Source organism: Dendrobates tinctorius, unplaced genomic scaffold, assembly GCF_039654945.1.
Source record: "Dendrobates tinctorius isolate UK_male_01 unplaced genomic scaffold, ASM3965494v1 ptg000030l, whole genome shotgun sequence".
In the NCBI taxonomy this organism is placed as follows: domain Eukaryota; kingdom Metazoa; phylum Chordata; class Amphibia; order Anura; family Dendrobatidae; genus Dendrobates; species Dendrobates tinctorius.
The window spans coordinates 18,518,307-18,545,289 of NW_027361698.1; the positions used below are offsets into that span (position 1 = coordinate 18,518,307).

General features: G+C 44.5%; 1 protein-coding gene across 18 annotated transcripts in view; it reads left to right on the forward strand.

Moving 5' to 3' along the window:
- The window catches only part of CAMK2D (calcium/calmodulin dependent protein kinase II delta), a 288,504-nt gene that overhangs the window by 177,802 nt on the left and 83,719 nt on the right, over positions 1-26,983 (forward strand). For 12 of the 18 annotated variants that reach the window (XM_073571882.1, XM_073571891.1, XM_073571885.1 and 9 more), the window contains exons 6-7: positions 12,053-12,125; positions 22,477-22,579. In XM_073571882.1, coding sequence (XP_073427983.1) covers positions 12,053-12,125; positions 22,477-22,579 — 176 coding nt within the window. Of the gene's footprint in view, positions 1-12,052; positions 12,126-12,679; positions 12,753-22,476; positions 22,580-26,983 lie in introns of all 18 variants that reach the window. The other 6 variants (XM_073571883.1, XM_073571881.1, XM_073571889.1 and 3 more) reach the window with 1 other exon arrangement.

Consider the following 26,983-nt stretch of genomic DNA (forward strand, 5'->3'; position numbering starts at 1 on the left):
ACCCTTGGGTGTCACGGTTTATGAGGGCCGCAGCCAGGTCTAGACCACTAGCTACCCAGAAAGTACCATCATGGGATCTGAACTTAGTGTTGTCAGCCCTAACAGGACCCCCATTCGAGCCTATTCAGTCAGCTCCACTAAAGACCCTATCATTAAAAACGATACTGCTAGTGGCCCTAACATCGGCCCGCAGAGTAAGTGACATTCAAGCCTTATCGGCATTACCCCCATTCATTAAAATTATGGAGGATAGAATTATATTGAAACCTGACCCTGCATATTTGCCCAAGGTAGCAACACACTTCCATAGATCACAGGAGGTAGTCCTTCCTTCCTTCTGCCCAAACCCTACGAATAGAGGAGAGGAGAAATTTCACACATTAGATGTGAAGAGGTGCTTAGTGCACTACCTAGAGGCCACCAAGGGATGTAGGAAGGAAGGATCTCTCTTTGTGTGTTTCCAGGGACCTCGTAAGGGGCTCGGGGCGTCCAAAAGTACCCTGGCAAGATGGATAAGAGACGCGATTGCCCTGGCATACTCATGCAGCGGGAATACCATCCCGGAGGGTCTAAAAGCCCACTCTACAAGAGCAATGGCGACCTCATGGGCAGAAAGATCAGAGGTATCGATAGAACAGATCTGTAAGGCGGCCACCTGGTCAACACCTTCTACCTTTTTCAAACACTATCGCCTAGATCTAGCCTCTGCGTCTGACCTGACCTTCGGGAGAAGGGTCCTTCAGGCGGTGGTCCCTCCCTAAGCTACCAATCTCTGAAATTCTCTCCGTGGTGCTGTCATGGGTGAGGGAGAATAGCTTAGTTACTCACCGATAACGGTGTTTCTCGGAACCCATGACAGCACCCGCTTAATTCCCCCCCTTTTTTCACGTGTGCGGTGAGCACGATTTAATGTGTGTAGAGTGTGTTCTTAGACACGAGGTTTCTCTATAAGTATACAAATTATAATGTTATGTATATACTTTTGTTATTAACTAACCGGGAGACCCTCTGATGCTCTGTAACCAACTGGGGGCGGAGGAGAGGTGCCGCTCTTTTATCTGTAGGTTCCTGTCCTTGATGGGCGGACCCCCTCTCTCCGTGGTGCTGTCATGGGTTCCGAGAAACACCGTTATCGGTGAGTAACTAAGCTATTTTTTATTTTCCCAAGGGTAACAGGAGAAATTGGACCCAAAAGTTGTTGTGCAATTTGTCCCGAGTATGCTAATCCCCCTTATGTGGGGGTAAACCACTGTTTGGGCGCATGGCAGAGCTTGGAAGGGAAGGAGCACCATTTGACTTTTTCAGCGCAGAATTGGCTAGAATTGAAATCAGACGCATGTCGCGTTTGGAGAGCCCCTGATGTGCCTAAACAGAGGAAAACCCCCAATTCTAACGCCAACCCTAACCCCAAAACACCCCTAACCCTAATCACAACCCAAACCACAAACCTAACCCTAATCCCAACCCTTACCCTAATCCTAACTTAAGCCCCAACCCTAGCCCTATCTTTAGCTCACCTAACTTTAGCCCTAGCCCTAACTATAGCCCTAACCCTAATGGGAAAATGGAAATAAATACCTTTTTTATATTTTATTATTTTTTCCTAACTAGCGGGTGATAAAGAGGGATTTGATTTACTATTTATAGCGGGTTTTTATGTTTGGCAGCTGTCACACACTAAAAGATGCTTTATATTGCAAAAAAATAGTTTTTGCATCACCACATTTTGAGAGCTATAATTTTTCCATATTTTGGCCCAGAGTGTCATGTGAGGTGTTGCTTTTTTGCGGGACGAGTTGACATTTTTATTGGTACCTTTTTCGGGCACATGTCATTTTTTGATCATTGTTTTATTCCGATTTTTGGGAGACAGAATGAACAAAAACCAGCAATTCATGAATTTCTTTTGGGAGGGCGTTTATACTGTTCCAGGCGTGGTAAGCTTGATAAAGCAGTCTTATTCTTTGGGTTAGTACAATGACAGAGATACCTCATTGATATCATTTTTCTTAGTTTTTATTGTATAAAAGCGTCAAAACATATTTTATAGAAAAAAAAGATTTTTGCATCTGTTTATTCTGAGAGCTATAACTTTTTTATTTTTACGGTGATGGAGCTATATGGCAGCTTGTTTTTTGTAGGACAAGATGACGTTTTCAGCGGTACCACGTTTATTTATATCTGTCTTTTTGAACGCGTGTTATTCCACTTTTTATTCGGTGGTATGATGATAAAGCATTGTTTTTTTGCCTTGTGTTTTTTTTCGTCTAATGGTGTTCACTAAAGGGGTTAATTAGTGGGGAAGATTTATAGGTCGGGTCGTTACGGACACGGCGATACTGAATGTGTACTTTTGTTTAAAATTTTTTATTCAAATATTGATTTAATGAGAGAATACATTTTTTTTTATTATCTTTTTTAAATATTTTTACAATTATTTTAAAAAATTTTATTTATATCTTACTTTTACACTGTGTCCCACTATGGGACACTCATTTTGTGCAGGCTGATCGCTTATATGGCATGCAGATCTGCATGCCATATAAGCTGTCAGCGCTGCACTCTGTGCACACTGACTTCAGAGACTTCCTGACATGCACTCTGCATGACAGGAAGTTTCTGAGCTCTGGTAACCCGAATGTCGTCATGATGACATCAGGTTACCATGGGAGCGATCCGAACCCCGCGTCATGCCGCGGGGTCTCTGAACCAAAGGTAGCCTTCTGCCTGCTATCGGAATGCATAGTTCAGGGGGTTAAAAGTGCCGGGAGCAGTCTGTGACCGCTTCTGGCACTTAGTGCCGGGTGTCAGCTGTGAGAATCAGCTGATCGCGTATGACGTACTATCCTGTCCATGATCATTAAGGCCCAGGCCACATGGACGGGATAGTACTTCCAGTGTCATAAAGGGGTTAACATTACTAAGATAGTAAATGACAGTTTGTGGTTTTAAAATTCTATGGAGGAGAAGGAAGTATGGGCAGATGTAGACTACCTGCTGCAAATTCTTCTGAAATGACAGTTATTCATAGAAGTTTAGGAGCACCAACTGTCACCCACTGTTTTAATAATGGGAAAATCTGTAAAATCTGTATTCACTGAAAACGGATTTTACCTGTAAACTAAAAAAAGGTTCTCCAAGATCCTATCTAAATATGTAGTAGATGTAGTGATAATAATCATATTAGCAACATTAGAAATGTAGTATAGTTTTTTTTCTGGTTTGCTAAGTTTTTCCTCATTTGCAAGTATTTCAGGATTTTAGGTATCCATAGTTATGACCACTAATATAGTGAGTTAGCTAGTTGCTAGTGGTCGTAACCATGGATACTTAAGGTCCTGTAATTCCTGCACATGAGGAAAGAGACATAGTGAAGCACGAAAAAAAATAATGCTACATTTCTAATTGAAGGTATTAGTTAATAATAATATTATTGTTATTATTATTTTTATTATTATACCTACTACATATTAGGATAGGATTTTGGAGATGGGAATACATCTTTAATGATCAGTTGAGGAGAAAGATGTGGATTACACTAATAAGGCAATAGATATTACATTTCTTATTTTCACATATACTATTGATTTCTGAAAAAAAAATAAAATGGTGTTTACGCTTTAAACTATAAATCAAGAACTCCAGTAAATAATGAAGAGAACAGTGTAACAACTGATTAGCGGTAGTGCCGTAAATTGGACCCAACATTGATGTGTAGCTGATGGCTTATCCTAAAGGGCCTGTCACACTAAGCGATATTGCTAGCAATATCGCTGTAACGTCACTGGTTTTTGTGACATTATAGCGATATTGCTAGCGATATCGCTATGTCTGATACTTACCTCCGACTGCTCCCCCACTGGTTATCGCTGATCGTGCGAGAACGTCCTGGACCGTTTCTCGTCGTCAGCTTCCTGCTGGGCTTCCTGCTGTGGAGACGAGCGACGCGTGGACTCGGGCGGGAGGACGTCAGGATCGCCTGGTGTGACAGGTAAGTAGCGACCCCTGACCCCTGCGATGTCACTGGTGAGATCTGCCTCTGTGGCAGCTAACTAGCGATGTACCAGCGATCCTGACCGCGTCATATCGCTGGTCGGGATCGCTGGTGCATCGCTAAGTGTGACAGTACCTTAAGAATAGCTCAACAATTTTAAATGGAATATGTCATCAGAAATAACCTTTTGTTTAAAGTGAATCTCTCAGTAGGATCAACCCTCCTAAGCCACCTATATGGCTGTGTAGGTCATACGAAGCTGAATAATATATGCTCTCTGATGTTTCATTCCAGAGAAATCCATGTTTTTCTGATATGTAAATGAAATGTTCCATAGCCTGGAACATCTCCAGGTTATGGGGAGGACACTAGTCTGCCTAAGAATCTGCCTCCAGAGATTTTACATGAAGGGGAATTACCAGTGTGATGTGTAATGGCCGCACTCTTCTATCCTGAAGAGCTGTGTGTGATTATAACTGACACATCTGCAGGTTCCTTTCAGATTCAGCTTCCAAGTGTTTGCAAAGAGACAAAGTTAATTTATCTTGCTCTGTGTTAGTTACATGTCTCACACTGATATTGACCCTTTCATTTATAATAAGCTCTGGAGTTTTCTTCCAGGCAACATCCTCCCCAGAGCCTGGAAGAGGTAAAAAAAATAGTAGTGGTGTGAACTGTTTAATAGCCTAGTGGCGTGGCGACGTTTCGGATATGGCATATCCCAAAATGTCGCCACGCCACTAGGCTATTAAACAGTTCACACCACTACTATTTTGGTGCTGCTTTTTTTTTTTCTATTATCTTAAGGACATAAAGGTGTCTGGAGAAGCGTGCACTGCTCTAAGGTATTTTGTGCTGTTCCTATTTTTTACACACACACACACACACACACACACACACACACACACACACACACTTGTGCTCAAAAGTTTACATACCCCCGGCAGATTCTCTGCCGTATGATGTTGTGATGAGTGATTCACTCCTAAAATTTAAGAAGGGACTGGATGCCCTTCTTGAAAAGTATAATGTTACAGGGTATATATAGTAGATTCCTTGATAGGGCATTGATCCAGGGAACTAGCCTGATTGCCATATATGGAGTCGGGAAGGAAATTTTTCCCCCAATGTGGAGCTTAGTGTTTGCCGCATGGGGTTTTTTTTGCCTTCCTCTGGATCAACATGCTAAGCTATGGGTTGAACTAGATGGACTTAAAACTAAATACTATATTACTATGTTATGTATGTTACAGCAGAACAAAGTGGAGGCTCTGGAGTGGCCATCTCAGTCTCCTGACCTCAATATCAATGAGCCACTCTGGGGAGATCTGAAGTGCGTGGTTCATGCTAGACAGTCCAGGAATTTACAGGAACTGGAGGCTTTTTGCAAAGAAGATTGGGCAGTTTTACCATCTGAGAAAATAAAGAACCTCATCCACAGCTACCAAAAAAGACTTCAAGCTGTCATTGATGTTGGGGCAATACACGGTATTAAGAAATGGGGTATTTGAACTTTTAATCAGGGTCATTTGGATGTTTTGGGTTGTCATTATGATTTAAAAAGAGAAAACACAGTGGTTTGACAATAAAAGGCTTCACCCAACCACTAACCATGGGTGGAGAAAAAGTTGTGATGTCATCATTAATATTCTCTGGGGAAAAAAAGGCCAAGAAAGCGAAAATTCTGCTGAAGTATGTAAACTTTTGAGCACAAATGTGTATGTATGTATGTATGTATATATGTGTGTATATATATATATATATATATATATATATATATATATATATATATATATATATATATATGTGTGTGTATATAATATATATTATTTCAGGCTGACCATCTTGAGTTCAGACATTTGCCATTATCTATGGCATAATCTTTCTAGGATACAGTAGGCATAAGGCCTATATGCTGCTGTTCACTGTATAATGAGCGAGTTGAACACCCCGATACTTCTGTTGTCTTACTTGTTCCGCACTTTATATAATGATGTACGGTGTATGAGACCACCTTCAGTGACAATTCCTTTCATATCCATCAAAGATTTTACTATCCTGTTCCTCTAGTTCTTTCCTGTGATACCAGATTTATGTGGTCATATTTTCATTTCTCTCAGCCATTAAGTTCAATGATGTCCCAACTGATAACTTAGAGAAGTGCTGAAAAAGGAAACTGAATTTCAGGTCATTGATGTGACAATGATTCATTATGTGCCTAGTCTTGGTACATAGAATTTATTTAATTCCACAGCAGTTTGGAAGCAGAAGACTGAGATACCAGTTTAAAGACCTTACATTTTAGGCCAGTGTGTAAATCATTGAAAAATATTCATCCAGGCAGAACACCATAATAAAGGGTTTGTATCAAGTTTGTTCTTCAGAAGAGCACTGCTCCTCTCCCTTGATTCCTACATACCTAGTGGCATTGCACTCCTCAAGATTAACAGGATTTGTGGCTTAACCGAGCTGTTGTCCAATCTACGCTGTCCCTAATGTAATGAGGCTTGCCACATACAGCTCGCCAGATACTTGCTAGCGCTCACTTCTTGCCTAGGAAACTGGCCACCTTTGATAAACTGCAGAGGTGGCTGGTAACTTGGGCAGCCAGCTGTTACAAATATGAGACAACCCCTTTAATGAGCATTAATTAGCTTAGACAGTGCACTAGTGTCTGTGACTCTCCCCATTGTATCGTCATTATTTTTCAGTTTGGAATGCACATTTATTCCCATTGCCTGCATTCTTTTGTATTTTCCCAGCACATTTTCTTAGCGCATGTATTTATTCCTTATTTCCAATGCAGTTTTCCACTCACTGTGTTAATGCTGTTTGAGGATTTTTGTATTTAGATTTTAAAGGATATGGACAACTTCAAGGGCATTTGATTTACTTAAAGTGTGTGTATGCTTTGGGTAAAAATGATTTTTACAATTGGGTAATTTGCCTTCTATAGCCTCTGTGTTGCACTGTCTATTGCTACCTGCAAAGTGTGATAACTGAATTTGTCAGTGAGCACGATCTGACAGCAGTTTGTAGCTATTATCTTTCTTCTGTAACACAGGTATAAGGATGCAGTGACACAGAAGCACAGAGCAAGGGTTAACAATTATTCACTTTATCAAGACAGGAATATCCTGAAAACAAGGGAAATACAATTAAAGGGATGAGGGTTAAACAGGGTAATGGTAATTCTGTTTAACAGTCTATAAATCAGTTTCACTTAATGTGACTCGGTTGTCTGTTTCTCTCGCAGAGTCCGATGGTTGTTTGGCTACCGGCTGAGGCCGGTGCTGAGTCTTCAGGCTTCCCTGCCTAACAAACGTCTTACTTCTGACGGCAGCGAGCAGTCACCGGTTTTGCCCGCTGAGCACCTAGTCCATTCAGCTGCTGTGCAGAGAGTAGAGTCCTCCGTAACCCTCCACTTGTGCGTTTCCTTGCACGCACGCCGGTACTTGAGTCGTCCCCGTACCTGTCCAGAATCTCTACTCTGCGGCCTTTTTCTCCCCACAGTCTGTCAACATTCCTCACGTGCTCTGCTCTCCGGCGGGAAGTCCCTTCTCTTTCCCGCGCAAACCCTTTTAACTCCCTCTCGCTAGCCATGCCCCCTTCACCTAGACTACGAGTCCACTCCGTCTCTAATCTCCTTCCCTCTCGCAACATGAGGCTCAGCCCCAGCAGTTTCGGACCCGGCGCTCCGTCAGTACCCACAGCCCGGTCCTCTCTTCTACACTTCTTGTCCAAGCTGATTTATGACTACATGAAAATTGAGCAGAATAAGCCATGCAGAGTGAAGCACAAAGGCTGCCCGAGCCAGTTACATCATTTATAATGAAACTCATTTGTAATAATCATTTTTGTTTAGCCAAAAATCAATACATTTATATAAAAATATTCCCTTGGAAATGTTCATATTAGGGAGGAATCATGACCAGCGAAATGGAGGATCAGCAGATGAGTAGTTGTGATATCTTCGTTATAGCCGGAGTGTGCTATGAAAATAATATATAAGAAATAGGTAGAAAGCACCTTTAAAGCACCACTCCAGCAGGTTATTTTTGTGTTGCAGTGCTGGAGTGGTGCTTCTAATCTAAAGTCCCTGCACCTACTCTTATACATACCCGCTGTCATCTTCAACTCATATTGACGCCGCTCCCTTGGTTCTCCGGCAGTTTATGACCTGCGGGATCACTCCAGTGTTTGCTGAAGCGAGCTGGCGGTCATTGTTCATTGCAAATTTGTGAGAGCTTCATTCTGGCTCTGATAGACTTACTCTGAGAGCTTGTGACTGTTACTCCTGATCTCCAGTCAGAAGTTGTGGTCTCAAGATGGCCCTGCAGGACCGGAGCGGCGCCAATAAAAGGTGAAGACGGCGGTGGGTAAGTATAAGACTAGGGTTAGGGACCTCAGATTAGAAGCACCACCCTAGCTGGAAAAATATAGTTGCTGGAGTGGCGCGTCCACTGTAGAACAAGTACTTACAGCAGTAACTGTGCCCGTGAATACACACCAGGCAGAGTGCCCCTGTAATAAATTACCGTGCAGTGCTTTCTACTTGGCTAAGAGCTAGAGCTATCTGATCAGACACACGCACAATTGTCTACAACAGGGTTGCTAACGTGACTTTTTATGTTTTTCTGGACAGCTTATCAAAAAATCATAGACAGAAAATATTTTTTAATGAACACACTAAAAACACCATAACAAACAAATATTAGTAATGCATGTTTACAGCCCATAATTCTGATATGATGACATCAGCTGTCATGTATGTGGGGTGGAGAATTTCATAAAGCAAAAGTGAACTGTGTCTGTTTCCGGGTATTAAGACTGTGCCAGAGATTAGGACCCATCTAACTGAGCCCGGCAGGTTGATTGTCACGACATTTGAAATATGCACAATAGAAATATTGGGACAATGGTTGGGCATTGTAAATATTCAATCTCCCATAAATATTGGATTAGTTGCTATTCCTATCCTCCTTCCTAACATTTGAAGCATTCACCCAAGAGACCCCTTAATTACTATGTGTAGGAGAAGGTGTGGAAGGAAAGGTTTTCATTACATTTATTGACTGGGTGTTTTTTTCCTAGAATGCAGATTTTTATATAAGATCTCATGCTGACCCAATAATTTTCTGGGGCAATCTCTGAAGGAAATACGGTAGTTATTACAAATATTGACTTGTGTCTACAGATTTATTGTCCTATTTACAGAAACGAAGTAGAGCTATTAATTCATAAGCCTCTTCTGTATTAGGCAGGCCCCCTTCTGCTATATCAAGAATAATGTGGAGCATGCTGAAATCTTACTGCAGGCTTCTGTAGCTTTCAGATGAACATTGCTTCATTTATTATATTGCATTGCTATGGTGGACTTTGATATATCATGTTAATTCATTTCTATATTTAGAAAAAGAATGATAAAATGGACAGTTCTCCCATCCTGGGGAATAGTGTGCAACTGGAATAGGCAAGACGCAGTTATTAGCTCACACATTTTGCCTTACTGGAACTCCTGAGGATTGCATTATATATGGGCAAATCAGCGTTGGCTTCACTTTCCCTGCCTTTAGTCGAATTGCATAAATGAGAGAGCAGGAGCTCTGACTTCCTCCGGATGAGTGGCTGTAGGGTTTGCATGACATAGCAATGTCAGGTGATCCCCGGGAGAGCCAATGCTGACACCAGAGGTGAATTTAGGTATTATTATTTTAGAAAAGCAAAATATAGGGATTGAGAAGGGGTTGTCTAAGGCTGGTTTCACACTTGTGTTTTTTTGCGCTGTTTTTTTCCCCTTTCTTTTACATGGGTGCGCATACACATGCGTTTGTACACGTTTGTATGCGCATGCGTTTTATTATAGTGTGCGCTCGGGCGCACAAAATGCATCCTGTTGCATTTTTTGTGCGTCCGACTTGCCCCAAAAAAAACGCATGCGCACGCAATGCGTTTTTTTTTTTACAGCAAAACACCCATTATAGTCTATGGGTGCGCATTGTAATGCGCACGTATGCGCAAAAAAGCGCATGCGGTTTTTTAAAAAAACGCACCAAAACCCGCAAAAAAGTGCACACAAACGCATGATGCGTTTTTTTCATGCGTTTGTGTGCACAAAAAACGCGCAGCAAAAAAACGCAAGTGTGAAAGTAGCCTAAGTAGTACACAACCCCTTTATTATTATTTTATCATCAAAGCTCCATCAATGTCCCAGCATTTTTTCTGCGTTTGCTTCAATACTAGTGATATCCTCCACACCACCTCCCTCTTCTCGTGCCAGTGAAGGGGGTTAGCTAAATCAGTCCCCTTATTAATCTATGAAGTAACCGTGACAGATTTGGGGGCTGGCTTAGTTGGTGAATTAAGCCAGGCCCCTTCATACATCTCACTGACACAGGAAGGAGGATTTTGCTGTCACAGCTCTACAACCTCAACAGGTGACTGAAATGTGGCCATCCATTAATATCATATACTAGTAAGCTTAATTAATTTACATTTGGTAACTGAGTAAGAACTTTTTGCTTCATCGGACTTTAAATTGACATCCAAAGTTTTGTTACAAGGAGCAAGGGAAAAAAAAACTTTCTGTAATTTTATCTTCTCACTGTCATATTTTTTTTGTAATGTAGAGAGAATGAGGGAAAAAAAAATAACACCTGAATGCAGGATCAAACTTCACAATTTCTACAATTTCTTCTTTTTCACTTCAGTATGTAGTACACATTTAGGCTAATTAATATTTACTTATTTAAATGGCCTATGTAAGCCATTCTGGGCCAGAAGCCTTCGTCAACCTTGGCACCAATCATGAGACCGTCCTCACACTTGTTTTAAAGAGGTCTTCTCACCAGGACAAAGTCAGTTGGAAGTTGCTCAAACGATTTTCAGGCATGGTTCTTTAGGCAACCTTACAGAATTACCCTGTGAGGGACGCCCCCTTGGTAAAGACTCTAGAAATTGGAACTAAATAAAAAGTCACATATCTCTGGCAAATATAAAACAGACTGGATGCTCTGGTCAGCAGTGGGAACAAATTTAGAGCAAACACTGTCTACAAGTTCTCTTTTTTACTTATTATTAAAAGGATTGTCCTCTAGTTTTCTAAATACATTAATTTGCTCTCGATGATCACCCCGTGCAGTAGCGACTATGTGGTTCTCAGCTTTGCCCTGGCTTCCTATGAGGTTCCATTCTATGGTTTCTCCTTCCTGCCTCAAATGGAACAGTGACGTCACTCAGGAATGGGGCATGGTAAGGGGATATTTAGAAAAATGGGCAGAAGAGAGCAACTGATGAAAAGGTTTGGGCAAAAATGGGAACATGTTATGTCAGATAATGCTATTAATCGGCAAATATAGGGATAATAGTGATAAAAGGGGGCATTCAGTCATACAGGCGTGCTGATTAGCTCCGGCACTTGGACTGCCTGCCGACTCTGCAATGCGACAGAGCCGGATGTGAGTCTTACAGAGGACTAAGTAAAGTTTTGTCTCGAGCCGCACTTTCTGTTCAGTGGCCGGGGCCGTTGACTTGCAGATCAACTCTATAGCTGCGGGTTAACAGCGTTGACCAATGTTATGTTATTTTTAGGCCTCCGTTTACTACAATTTATAGTTTTTCCCCTTTTGTACTTTTTCTTAACCCCTGACACAAGTTGTGTGTTTTGTTTTACCTTTTTTATTTTCTTTCCTTTTTGATTAGAACTCACATTTCCATAACCCTACTGTGTTCAACACTTGTGCTAACTGTGATAAAGAATATTTCTATGTGGAAAATAAATCACTGCTGTTTTGAAAATGTACATATTATTTTCAGCTCATGGAATCTGAATGTCCCGGTTTCTTTCCCTTGTTTAATTCCATGTACAGATAATAAGTACGTTTTCATGTCCCCCGTGTTTACAGTGTCGTTGCTCCTACCGTAACGTTCCGTCTAGAGTTAGTCTTCCGACTGATACCTGCTAACGTCTGTGTCTTTGTGGTGTTTTCTGTTTGTTCGCTGTGTAACGATTTGCCTTTAAATTGTTTTCCCTTCCATTGTACCCTTGTATTTTCACAGTCATTGTATACAGCAGATTCTAGAAAGTGTAAATCATTGTCATCTTAATGGCATAGTTCACAGAGACCTAAAGGTCAGTATATGATGCTTCCTAGTTACTTCATACTGTCGCAAAGGTGAAAATTGGCTGACGTGAACCTTTCTTGATGACTACTGACTTATAATGAAATGCATGGTGCCTGCACGCTTCATATGCATCATGGCTGACGAGGCACAAGTGTTACATGTGGTTGTGGTCAGAAGTTGACTTGTCAGTAGATGTACAGAGGTTTGGTCTTGCCATGATGGTTTATGCAGTCTGCAGATTTCACCCCACTTCTGTCCTCAGATATTGGGTTCAACTTACAAAGTCGACTGGTTAGAATTTATAACAAATTCTTGATTGGCAGTTTTAATACTGTAAATACTTTTTATAGGATTATTTAATCTATTTACTTGGTTAAAAGTAAAAAAAAAAGTACATAAAAATGTAAGTTGCTACACATACCATATCTGAATAGCACTTTGCCGGAATTTGGCGTTCTCTACCAGTTCCTGGTTGTAAGTTCTGACCCAGTCATCCTGACGGTATACAGACAGTGGGTGTAAGCTTGGAACTAACACACGCCTCCTGGTGTTTGCATGCAGTCATTGCATTCAGCAGATCCTGGAGGCTGTACTTCACTGCCATCAGATGGGTGTGGTCCATCGAGATCTAAAGGTAAGTCGCTTCTTCCGAAGAAAGGTTGCGTATGCTGCTGTCTGGCTGTAATCCTGCATGAATTGCCTTATGTTGCTGGCAGAGAATGTTTTGGATATCAGGTTTTTTTCCTTATAAAAGCATTTGCTGTATGAATTTCTGTATTATGTATGCAGTGCTATTTGTAAATCGTTTTTAATTGGGGTAGCCATGTGTGAAGAACTAGCCTTATGTTAATCCGTTGGGATTTTCTTGGGCTTTACAATGTAATTTAATTATGAAGAATTTATCAGACCACAGATGGGTACAGCTAATACAAATTTAGCATAATTTTAGTATATAATGATTGCAACATCCCAAGTAGTGATGCACAAATAATCTTCAAACGTTCTAAATATATATACTTATTCAGGAGAACTTTCGTCTTTGCAGCCATTTGGTATTAGTAGGCACATGCTAATTTATACAATTATACTAATGGGAAAACATTAGTGCCTTGCTATGATATTATAGTAGAAATTGACTACACACGAAATTTAATACCCCAAGTATTCCATAAAATATATGGTAATTATTAGACAAAATAGAAATCATAATAAAGAACAATAAAGAGGAAAAATTTAACCATAAAGAGCCTTAATTTAGATTTGTGGGGCATGCCAACAGGACACCCCCAGCACCTGCCGAAGAAAAGACGAAGCAGAAGCAACAGTGTTGTGTGATAACTAGTGTTGAGCATTCCGATACCGCAAATATCGGGTATCGGCCGATATTCGCGGTATCGGAATTCCGATACTGAGTTCCGATACTTTTTGCATATCGAATACCGGAATCGGAAGTTCCCATAATGCTATGAGCCAGTTTGATTTGATTCAGCCAATGACAATCCTCAGAAGTGTGGGCACATCCTGTTAGGCATGTAGGCATGTTAACTAATGGCATGGCTGTGATTGGCTGCTGAAATGATGTCATGATGCACTATAAAAGCCGCCGCCATTTCGGGTTCACTCTGCTGTGAATTCAGTTAGGGACAGGCTGCTGTTCAAGACTCTGAGGGACAGTTAGAGATAGCGATTTTCTAAATAATATAGTGCTTTACCCAGGCTACATTATCAATCAGTGTAGCTTTCCTTTGTCTTGCAGCGCTGTTCACAGCTGTCTGCAAGGTCTGTGTGAGTGCAGCTCACGCTGTAGTGTGTCCTGCAGCCACGTCTGGTTGTAGGCCGCACAGCGTGCGTCACTGCCTCACACACATTTTTCTTTTATTGCAGCTCATTTTTCATTAATTCTCCTATTAGTGTGCATCCATCCGTATCCATATACATTGGTTGGTTGCAAACACTATATAGGATTAGATAGAGGAGCTTTTTTTCTGGCTTGTGCCCTGCAGCCGCAGCCAGATTAGTATTACCCTATGTTTTGGAGTCTCATCTATTGCATTGTAGGTTAACTTCCTGCATTGTAATAGCTCCAAAAAGTTTGTGATCCTATCGCTTTCACATCTTTGGTCACATCCTTTTTGTTTTTTTGAAAAAACAAAATAAAGTTCAGCAAACACTCCACTTGACAGTTGTGTAGGCCACATTAGCTCATATTAAAGTGTAGTCCACACACTTTATAAAATTAGTGTTTCTTATACCTGTTAGCAGCTGTTCAGGAATAAGCACACTAAGCCCCCCCTTTGTACTTTTCTGCCTATCTTTATCAGTCTACCAAGATGAAGAAGGCAGGGAGTAAGGCTCGTGGGCGTGGAGTTTCAGCAGGGAGAGGACGTGGGGATTCTGTGCTGTGGGCACCAGTGAGTCAGCATCCCTCAGTTTTACCAGGCAACAGTCCTTTATGCGCAGGACCTCGCCGTACCCCACTGCTGCGAGACGAACAAATTGAAGCCGTTGTCGGATGGATGCAGCTAACGTGTCGACTTCAATGACTTCCACATCCTCTCAGGGCCAGAGCACTGAAGAGCAACCATCTGTCTCTTCACCACCTGCCAAATTGCCCAGGCAGTCAGAGAGCCCTGGACAGGAGCCATCTCAGTCTCTACTTCTGTTCTTTGAATCTGTTGGCTTGGAAAGAGGGGGCCAGCCAAGCCGCATTCAAGAATGTGAAGAAGAGGGAGTATGCAGTGATGCGCAACTGCTTTGTCCCTCTGAATCTGAAGAGGCGGGTGGGCCAGTGCCTATGGTCGGCACACCTCAGTACGCATCAGATGATGAGACTCAGGTGCCACTTTCTGGTGCGTACGGTGCTGGCGAGACTACCCAGGAGAAGTAGGTGTTTGAAGAGGGGAGTGTAGATGATGAGTTCTTGACCCATCATGGCGTGAGGAACAGGAAGGTGGTGGGAGCAGCTCGGAGGAAGAGATTCCCCGAACGGCCAAAACAGGAGGGAGAGGGAGGAGGCAGACTTGGTTGCCTGTAGCCTCCACTTCGGCACCCGTTAGGAGCATTCCTCTTCCAAAAGCCAAAACGGGCGCTTCCAAGACTTGCAGTGCATGGTCCTTTTTTGACACAGTTGCAGATGACATTTGCTTTGTCAAATGCAAGCTGTGTCACCAGAAAGTCAAAAGAGGGAAAAGTGTCAGCAACCTCAATACCACAAATATGTGGAAACATGTGCGGCTCAAGCACGTGGTGGAGTTACAAAAACACACTGAATACGTAGGCCAACCTACAGCAGCACCTACCACCTGTTCATCTCGTGTTGTAGCCTCTTCCTCCAGCTCACACACAGCTGGTTCGGCTTCCTCACAGGACCGCCATGGAAGAACCTCTGGCACTGTTGTCCAGAGACCCAGTGACATTCCACCCACAGCACCACGTTCCCGTTCATCCTCACACTCCCAGGCCACTCTACAGCCATCGGTAGCACAGGCATGGGAGAAAAGGTGGCCATACTCGGCAAACCATCCCCGAGCACAGGCTCTGAATGCTGGCATTGCCAAACTACTGGCCCTTGAAATGCTCTCATTCAGGCTGGTGGAGACTGACACCTTCCGGAACTTCATGGCATTGACAGTCCCACAATACAGCGTGCCCAGCCGCTTTTATTTCAGCAGGCAAGCCGTCCCTGCCCTGCAAAAGCATGTGGAGGGAAAAATTAAACATGCGCTACTAAACGCTGTCAGTAGCAAGGTCCACCTGACCACCGATGCGTGGACCAGTAACCATGGACAGGGACGATACCTTTCCCTCACTGCCCATTGGGTCAATGTTGTGGAGCCGGGTACAGATCTTGAGAGTGGCGCTGAACGTGTTCTGCCAACTCCAAGGATTGCAGGAATCCAGTCTGTACACATTGACTCCTCCTCATACTCCAGTTCCTCAGAATCAGAGCTGCAGGAGCCTGTTACGACCGATATGAGCACAGCCGTGGCCAAACGTCAACAGGCCGTACTGAAATTAATTTCTTTGGGGAATCGAAGCCACACAGTGCAGGAGCTCTGGAATGCCATCAAGCAGGAGAGCGACGTGTGGTTCGTGCCAGCGAATCTCCAGCCAGGCTTGGTAGTGTGTGACAATGGCCGAAATCTGGTGGCAGCTCTGGGCCTAGGCAACCTCACTCACATCCCATGTCTGGCACATGTGCTCAATTTGGTCGTGCAGAGCTTTGTGAGGGACTAACCGGATCTTGATGCACTGCTGCACAAGGTCCGCATAGAGTGTGCTCACTTGCGGCGTTCCAGCATGGCAAGATCGCGCATTGTAGCTCTGCAGCGTCGATTACGCCTTCCAGAACATCGCATCATATGTGACCTACCCACCAGGTGGAATTCAACGTTACATATGTTGGAGCGGTTGTGTGAGCAGCAGGCAGCAGTAATGGAGTACCAGCTGCATCAGGCGCAAACAAGTCGCACTGTGCGCCAGTCACACTTCAGCACCACTGAGTGGGCCTCTATGAAGGACATCTGCCTCGTTTTGCGTGCCTTTGATGATTCCACGCGGATGGCGAGTGCAGATGATGCATTAGTCAGCATGACTGTCCCCCTTATCTGCCTGCTTCAAAAAACACTGCAAGCACTAAGGGAAGAGGTTTTGGAAGAGGTGGAGGATGAGGAGTCACCATCTGCTTCTGGACAGTCTGCGCTACGTGGTTCCTCACAAAGGCCTAGGCATGGGACACTTTGTGAGGAGTCAATGGAGGATGAAGACATCTCTCCAGAGGAGGGAGGTACACAATGCTCTAGTCAGTATGTACAGCGAGGGTGGGGTGATGCAGAGCAGGCAGAGATGACGCCTCAAGCAGGGGACAGCGTTTCTTTGGCAGTTGGGAGTCTGCAGCACATGGTTGATTTCATGCTGCAGTGCCTGAGAAACGACCGCCGCATCGCCCACATTCTCAACACGGCTGATTATTGGGTGTACACCCTCTTAGATCCTCGCTACCGGGACAACTTACAAAGCCTCATAACACCGTTGAACCGGGATCGTAAAATGCGGGAGTACCAAGAGAAACTGGTGCATTCCATCATGTTCTCCATTCCACCCAAGAGCAGTGCTGCTAGTGCTTTACAAAGCAGCTCATAGCGTCGAGGCAGTGGCGGAAGCTCTGCACAAAGAGGGAGCAGAGGCAGCGCCTCAACATAAGGCAAGACCACTATGGCCCAAATGTGGCAAAGTTTTGTGTGCCTGCCACAAATGTCTACACCATCACAGACTGCTCCAGTCAGCAGGAGGCAACGTTTCCGTCAGATGGTGACAGACTACATGTCTTGCCCTGTCAGTGTACTCCCAGACGGCACTTACGCCATCAAGTTTTGGGTCTCTAAGCTGGATACATGGCCAGAGCTTAGTCAGTATGCATTGGAGGTGCTGGCTTGCCCTGCTGCCAGTGTATTATCGGAACGCGTCTTTAGTGCCGCAGGTGGTGTACTAACAGACCGTCGCACGAGACTATCCTCCGATAAAAAAAAAAGAATAATAGGAAGAAGGTGAAGAGGAAGTTGATGAAAAAGATGCTGCTGCTGCTGAGGATCATGAAGGAGAAAGTGTGGGAGAAGTAAAAAAGAAGGTGAAGAGCATGGAAGTAGTGAAACATACATATCTGACAAAATATAAAAAAGGTTAACATTGTCAATATCTTTGTAACTCCGAATGTCTTTAAAAAAAAAAAAAAATTATTCCTGCTATTCCATTTGATTTAGCTAAACCTCTATGCCTTTAATGTCTCCTCCACCTCCCCCAATACATTCTACATTATTCTTAGTTGTTTTTCTTCATGTAGAATTAACCTACAAGGAAAGAAAGGGGTTTTTAATTCCGATATTTCTGTCCCATTGACTTGAATGGGACTTCCGGGATCGGAATCGGCGATACCCGATACTTTTTGGATATCGGCCGATCCGATCTGATATTTCTCAATATCGAATGGTATTGCTCAACACTAGTGAAAACACGAATTATCGACTCCTTTGACATTTGGAGCCATAGTCATAAATCATAAGTACAGATAATCAATCTAGAGTGTCCAAATCCAGCCGTGATTTCAGACAATCACATTGTATGGTGGGCTATTTTTCTTTTCAAGTATTCTAATTGAATTTTCATATCATCTGAGCTAAATGCTGGGGTCTTCCGAGAAGTCTTACTGAAAAGGCACAACATGATTTCACAACATGAAACCTTTGAGACGCCATTGGTTTTACCTGGACCTGGAGTATTTTACGACCGAAATACAGTTTTTATTTATTTCCCAATGATTTCGGTGACTTTCAGTACAATAGATGAAAGCTTTTTTCTGTTTCTTATAGCGTTGGGCATTTTGCCAGTTACGAAATTCCATATCCTGCTTGTGATGTACGCCGAAGATTATCCGGGAAACGTGCCCCAATCTTTACGCAGTTAAAATAGTCACAAAGCTTTAAAAAAGACATCGGTCTATCAAGTTCAACCTTTCATCACTAGTTATACGTTCTCTATCGCTAGTAGACATGGTGATATGTTGTAACAGTGGATTAACAATATGGGAGAGGGGGGTTATAAGAAGAGAGCAATATGTCCCCACAACTTGCTGTATAGTTTATTCACCTTGATGAACTTCTCAAGAAAATCAGACCTATTACTATCCATATACTACTAGACACAAAACTCCTCATTGCTTCTAAATGGAAGCAGTTAGACCCCCCCATTGTACAACAGAAGTTCTAGAGAAATCTTCCCTCCACCATGTATACGAATACAATTTCTCCATCAGGAATGAAGAATTTCAAAAAATATTCTAACAATTTGTCCCTCTGGTCCAACACATACCCTACTTGGCTGAAACCTCTAGCTTCTCATACCTAATAAAGCGCATTGAACAGTCAAATTACACAATTATTTTTTTTTATAGTTTTAATAATCTACAGATAACTGTAATTACAATGTTATAATAATGTGACAAGATATGTTAGATTATTTATTACCAACTATGCTATTTGATGTTAGAAAAGCATCCAGACCTTTTTTAAATGCAGATTTAGTGTCTGCCATTACTACCTCTTGTGGTCGGCATTCCACAGTCTGACTGCTCTAACTGTAAAGAACCCTTTCTTGTTTTGCTGCCAGAATTGCCTTTCTTCCACATGTAGTGAATGCCCCCTGGTCCTTTGTATGGTCTTTGGAAAAAGTAAATCATGTGCCAGTCCTTTATATTGTCAAACAACTGAAAGAGAAAAAGCGCAATAGGGTCTTACCCGAGTAGAGATTGATATAAAATCAAATCATTAGACTCACCTTATATAGGGGAGATTCAGACATATAGAAGTTAGTAGTCAGCCTGCTGCACATCCAAAGGGCCACACCGTGACCACGAATCATCAGATTTCACAGGAGAAAGTTTATGGATTAAACGTGCGCTGCTTGACAGATCATTCCTTCCAGATACTGTTAAATGTACTTTTATTTCCCAACGCGTTTCGAAGTTTATACTTCCTCAGGGGATGAGACATGTCATCCCCTGAGGAAGAAGTATAAACTTCAAAACGCGTTGGGAAATAAAAGTACATTTAACAATATCTGGAAGGAATGATCTGTCAAGCAGCGCACGTTTAATCCATAAACTTTCTCCTGTGAAGTCCTTTATATTGACCACACATATATTCATACATGTAAATGAGATGCCATATTTAAGATCTGTTGTCATGTTAAAAAATTTGTCATCTGGTATTTTTCAAAAAGCCCACCAAATTGTTTCTGGAGGTCACTGGATGTAGAAATACCTGTAATATATCTTCTGGCTATAACAAAGAATACGTCACTTTGTTATCACCAGTGTAATGCTCTCGATTCCGATGCCCAACACAGGTTGGTGCAGGTGGGCAGTGAATGCTATGGTGAAGGGTGAGAGAAAAGAAATGTATGCAGGGCCTAAATAGCATCTATTTTTTTCTTAAAAAATTAACGTAAAAGACCACATGAAGAAGAATAGTGAATCACATAAAAGTGAAATAATCTGAGCCCCATTTTCAGGCTTGTACCTGATGGGAAATATTAGCGCTCCCTTTTAAAATAAAATATACCCAGGGAATAAATATTGTTTGCATGTAATGCAAGTTGATGGGATATATTAGGGCATTCCTAGATATAGGCCACATTATGTAGTGAGCTCACGTAGAAGGCGTTGTGGTTCTGCATTGCATTCAGTGATTTTTTTAGATAAATCTGATAATACATATATGTATCTGAAGCCTAATGCCACACGTAATTTTCCAGTGTAAAAATAGAACACCAGCCAGGACATAAATAGCATTGGAGAGAAAAAACCCTGTGCATTCATTGTAGCTGTTTCTAACATTTTCTGTACCTTCTTCAAGCATTGGTTCAATGAATTACCGTAATTACTGTAGCGGTAGTAAAAAGTCTCCTCCTTCACTTGTTTTAAAAAATGATATTTAAATTATACCACAATTTGGCCTAATCATTGGCCCTTGGTCAATTAATACAGCAAATTATTCATTTCCATTCAGCTCAAAAGGTGTTAAGTGAAGATGGAATGCTGCGAACACAGTGCAGATGCTAAATTAGTGTGTTGCCGGCCTGCAGGAATGGAAGTATTGATCCAATCATTGGTTGTTGATTTATACATTTATCTATCCAGATACAAAATAGAAATAAGAAATCAAAACTACAGACCGTCAGTAATTGTGTCTCATTATCCAGAGCGGGGCTGTTGTTTTTGACAATTCCTCCATTTTTCATCTCGTACCCAATTGTGTATTTTTAGTGGGCTCCTGGTTTCCAGAATTTTTTTTTTTTATATTTTGGAATGGAAAAGAGAATAATGTGTTTTAATTTTTTTTTATCTACTATTTTAACCTCCTAAACCAACTGTATAGGAATCAATTGGTCACTATCCTTAATTGTGTGCAATTGGTGGCAGTAGGCAAGAAAGTATGGACGCCTTTTATTGCCTAAACCCCTGAGAACACTACGACTTTTGGCCCTGGTGAAAGTGCTTTTTGGAAGCCTTTTTAATGCATTATTATTCAGTTTTGGAAATAGAATTTTAATATTCTGGAAGAGTATATTACCCTTAAATAAAACAGAAATACATTTTTAAATTATATCAGTAAGTGCTTGTTTGACAAATATTATTTGTAAAGGGCATATACTAAATACATTAAAAAGAGGTGGATGTACGGGTAAGAACTAGAGCCCCAATTCATGATAATATGTACAGCAGAATTCTGGCATAAAACGCCTTCGAATGATGGCAAATTTTTGTACATGACCGTTTTTTCATGCCTGTTTTTGTTTGTTCTGCTAAAATAAGCGGAGTCGGTGAGGAGCCTGTAGATGTCAAGGCACGACCAACAAATGCACTAAAAAGGACAGAGTATCTTGCACCAGAAGTGTTAGTCACTCGGACTGGTATAACATTTCTGACGAGGCAAACGCCACTAGTAACGTGCTGAATTCATTAAGTGGCCTGTGTCTCCTAATATATTAGGCACATATTATTCCTGCCCATACCTCATTAACCCTGGTGTATGAAACGCCAGTCGTAATGAATAAGTGCCTAGAAGTTTGTCATCACAGGGGAAATTTAATAGCCTAAGTGGCGCTGAAACGGTAGGAAATTTACAAAGCTAAATGGGGCAAATCCACTCTTATTTTGCCAGTGTTAGTTGCCCTAAAATTCTATTGCAAGTCATTTAAGACACACGTACAAATTTTGACTCCTGGTAGTCACTTTGCCAAAGCTTTAAAAAAGGGGTCATAAGCCGTGCCTAAATGTATTACTGGCATGTGCCAATTTTTAGGCACAAGGTAGTGGTCTATGGTAAAACATCCAAGAGGTGGAAGCAAAGTTGGATAGACACCAAAGATGCACTAAAACTATCTGCCATATTTGATGAAACTTGTAATATCCTCTTTGAAATAATTTGGCACTGAAATTGCATAAATTTAAATCCGTTTAAAGATACTTGAAATTCGGTGTTGAGTATGGACCAGTGGGACAAATGTGGTGCACAGATGATCAAGTGTACGTTTACACCCTCTATAGATTGTACAGTTTTAGTAAATCTGACCCTCTGTTCTCAGTACTGACAAGCGCAATATGCTACAATGGGTAATCCAAATAAAAGCCTGACAATCCGGCTTCTTCTCTCCAGGCATTGAATATTTTTTGATAGGTCTTAATTTCCACTTGAGAATTACAAAGATGATAAAGCTGCAAAAAGGAAATAAAAAGGTTCTAAAATGTATAGGTTTGCCATCTAATCGGAGTGTATTTCTTTCCCTCTTTCTATAAATAAAAGCCTGAAAACTTGCTATTAGCTAGCAAATCAAAAGGGGCAGCAGTGAAGCTTGCAGATTTTGGCCTAGCGATTGAAGTTCAAGGAGATCAGCAAGCATGGTTTGGTAAGAAGAAAACTCTCCTTTTCATTCGCTTGTATTCATTCAGAATGTCTTTTTTCTGTTTTTCCACCCAGCATCAGTGGTCATAATGAGATTTCAGGGAAAAGATACCGCAGACATGTTGGCAGGGAAATATGCTTGCTCAGGTGGTCAAAACATTCGTCTTCTTGACTTGTGCCAAGGAATGCACTGCAATGTGTGTAGATGATACATGTAGAAGGGCTGGTGCTGTCCACTGAAAGGGGTTTTCATTACCTCGATCAGTGGCCACATGTACTTTCAATTCTATTTTATGAGAGATTTGTAGGTGAGTGAGCGCTCTCTCCTTCTGAATATTGACTATTATGTAATCTAGTAATATATGAAGACCTTGCTGTTTCACTCCAACACATTAAAGCCTATAGCGGTGTACAGTAATACGTCTTACTGCTGAGTATTTGCTAGCTTTGCATCCAGTATTGGATATGCTAAATGGGCTAAACACATCAGAAAAACCGACATAAATCTCACTTGTCTTCATAGATTCCTAATGTATCAAAATTGCCTGAGATTGACTTGAGCTGCAGTTCACATGCTCTAGCATCACTCCATTCACACAGGTGGGGAGCAGGGCAACCTTATATAGTATACTGGAAGTATACTGGAATGCCACTTCAAATGGACCTGGTCAGCACAGAATGACTCTTCAAGACAAGTACAGACGCTTGGTGCCTCATGCAATCAATTAAGTGCACCTTCCCACCTACTTGTTTTCCATTTATCTACACACATCCCCCCTATTTGACAGCTCTGACTTCATAGAGATAGATGGAAAACAAGGAGGCAGGAAGGTGCACTTAATTGTTTGGTAGCGCTATCAGGGCTGCCACTAGGAATTTCAGGGCCCCATACTGGCAAAATTTATGGGGGGCCCCCTTGAGACTCCGCCCAGGCTCCACCCCCAGTTCCGCCTCCACCCTAGCTCCTCCTTCACCATGCGAACCTTCCAAAATCCCTCCGTGCTTTCATCGAAAAACTTCACAATGCCCTCAATCACACATTAACACCATATCACATACCTAGTCATCAGTTTTTGTTTTGACGGTATATATTGACGGTCCTGGCCAATATATAAATGTACAACAATATTCAATAAAAGTTCAGTATTCTATATAGTATGCCAGAGCAACAAGTATATAATAAACACATATTCAGTGTATTCGTTATGGCCAATGAAATCCTCAGAATTTCAAATAACTCTACAATCAAAAAAGTCTTATGATTAAACAAGAAATATTGATGATATTACATCAAGCCACCTTATAAATAACAAACAGCCATGTTAGTAATAGGATTGGCACTGAACATGATGAGCCATAATGAATGCCACTCTTGTTACCCGACGCGTATCGTCACTAACGTGACTTCATCAGGAGTGGAAGAAGTCACTTTTCATAAGAAAAGGGTATTATCATTGACCCTAGTATTTCTAGTAACCCCTTTTTTTCTACTCTAAATTTAACCCTGTTTACAAAGCGGCATTTTCTATTGTCTTGGGCTTTTGATTAACATACTAACCGCTTGTATTTGGTTTTCATTAGGTGCCAATCTAAAATCTAATTTTATTTTCACTAAAATGATCTTTTCACCCCCAATGTTTGTTTTTCCCCAAGTGTAACATGAGAAATTGGACCCTAACAGTAGTTGTACAATTTGTCCTGAGTAGGCAGATACCCCATATAGGACTACAGGCTGAGCTGCAGGTGGAGACAGTCAACATGCTGGTACTAGTCAGCACAGTCTGTGATAACTAAAAGGATAGGACTACGGGCTGAGCTGCAGGTGGAGACAATGTGCCTACTAATCTTGGCACTGGAGATCTGTCCCCCTGGGCCCTGGCTCACCCCATCAGCCCCCTGGCTCCCCCCATCATCAGCCGGGCCTCCTGGGTCCCCCCCATCATCAGCGGGGCCCCTCAGACCCCCCCCGTGAACAGCCAGGCCCCTGGGTCCCCCCCATCATCAGCTGGGCCCCTGGGTCCCCCAGACCCCCCCCCCACGGACAGCCGGGCGGGCCCCTGGGTGACCCCCTACGGACAGCCGGGCTGGCCCCTGGGTGCCCCCCCCCCCGGACAGCCGGGCTGGCCCCTGGGTGCCCCCCCCGGACAGCCGGGCGGGCCCCTGGGTGCCCCCCCCGGACAGCCGGGCGGGCCCCTGGGTGCCCCCCCCCCGGACAGCCGGGCGGGCCCCTGGGTGCCCCCCCCCCGGACAGCCGGGCGGGCCCCTGGGTGCCCCCCCCCCCGGACAGCCGGGCGGGCCCCTGGGTGCCCCCCCCCCCGGACAGCCGGGCGGGCCCCTGGGTGCCCCCCCCCCAGACAGCCGGGCGGGCCCCTGGGTGCCCCCCCCCCCAGACAGCCGGGCGGGCCCCTGGGTGCCCCCCCCCCAGACAGCCGGGCGGGCCCCTGGGTGCCCCCCCCCCAGACAGCCGGGCGGGCCCCTGGGTGCCCCCCCCCCCCGGACAGCCGGGCGGGCCCCTGGGTGCCCCCCCCCCCGGACAGCCGGGCGGGCCCCTGGGTGCCCCCCCCCCCCGGACAGCCGGGCGGGCCCCTGGGTGCCCCCCCCCCGGACAGCCGGGCGGGCCCCTGGGTGCCCCCCCCCGGACAGCCGGGCGGGCCCCTGGGTGCCCCCCCCCGGACAGCCGGGCGGGCCCCTGGGTGACCCCCCCCGGACAGCCGGGCGGGCCCCTGGGTGACCCCCCCCGGACAGCCGGGCGGGCCCCTGGGTGACCCCCCACGGACAGCCGGGCGGGCCCCTGGGTGACCCCCCACGGACAGCCGGGCGGGCCCCTGGGTGACCCCCCACGGACAGCCGGGCAGGCCCCTGGGTGACTCCCCATGGACAGCTGGGCCCCTGGGTCCCCCCATCATCAGATGGGCCCCTAGGTACCCCAGACCCTCCCATGGACAGCTGGGCGGGCCCCTGGGTGACCCCCCACGGACAGCCGGGCGGGCCCCTGGGTGACCCCCCACGGACAGTCGGGCGGGCCCCTGGGAGACCGCCCACGGACAGCCGGGCGGGCCCCTGGGAGATCCCCCCCACGTACAGCCAGGCGGGCCCCTGGGTGACCTCCCACGGAAAGCCGGGTGGGCCCCTGGGTGACCCCCCATGGACAGCCGGGCCCCTGGGTCCCCCCCATCATCAGTTGGGCCCCTGGGTCCCCCCGGCCCCCCCACGGACAGCAGGGCGGGCCCCTGGGTGACCCCCCCACGGACAGCCAGGCAGGCCCCTGGGTCCCCCACCATCAGCCGGACCCCTGGGTCCCCACAGGACCCGCAATGTCCCCCCATGATCGCGCCGGGGCCCCCAAACTCGCCCCCCCCGTGATCAGGAAACCAGCCCCCTGCGCCGGGGCCCCCAGACTCCCCCCCCATGTTCAGACAACAACCGGCCCCCGGGGCCCCAGGACTCCCCAAACCCCCCCCCCCCCCATGATCAGACTGAGACAACAGGCCCCCGGCCCCCAATGTCCCCATCCCCATGGGCCATGATCAGCAGGCTGCAGCCAGACATAAAAAAACATTCACTTACCTGCTCGCTGGCCGTCCACCGCACCGTCACCCAGGGTCCAGGGACCGAAGTCTTCTGCTCTGCTGCAGGCCTGCAGCCGCTCCCAGACTCACGTTGACACCACGTGCACAGCGTTCTTCTGCTTTCTCAGGAATGAGGAAGTGAAGAGGCAGTGTGTGACGTCACGTGAGCCGGGGGCGGTGCTGGAGTGTGGACCATTAGACCATGGTGCACTGGGGGGCAGGGAGAGAGGAGGAGGAGCCAAGCGCTGGCCGGACCCTCCCTGCTGTCACAGACAGTGAGTGAATGAAACACAGGCAGAGCAGGCTGAGGGGGAGGTCAGGGGGCCCCGAACCACTGAAAAAATTGTAGGGGGGCCCGGCCGGGACCCGAGCGGCGAGTGCGGACCAGGCTGCAGCGCCCAGCTTGCTCAGGGGCCGCCGGGCCCGGGCGGGCCCCCCTAATCACCGGGCCCCATACTGGTGTAATGCCTGTAATGCCCTGATGGCGGCACTGAGCGCTATGATGCACTGAGCGCCTATACTTGGTTTGAACAGTCATTCTCTGTTGACAGAATCACTTTAATTCATATGATTGACAGGAGCAAACTGAGATCCTGGGAATTGCGAAGGATTAAAACAAAAGCCCCCATTTACAAATAGTGTTATGCCAGAAATATACGGTTTGTTCTTTTTGTCAGTTTCAGCTACTGTAATTTATTATTGGTTTGCACCAAAAAGAACAGTGTGTGCCCTAACTCTTTTTAAGAAAAAATGATCAAGCCTAAAAACTGCAGAAATGTTGATTATTGAAACATACCAGTTTTTAGCAAATTAACAGGGATTTCCACTACTAGGATATT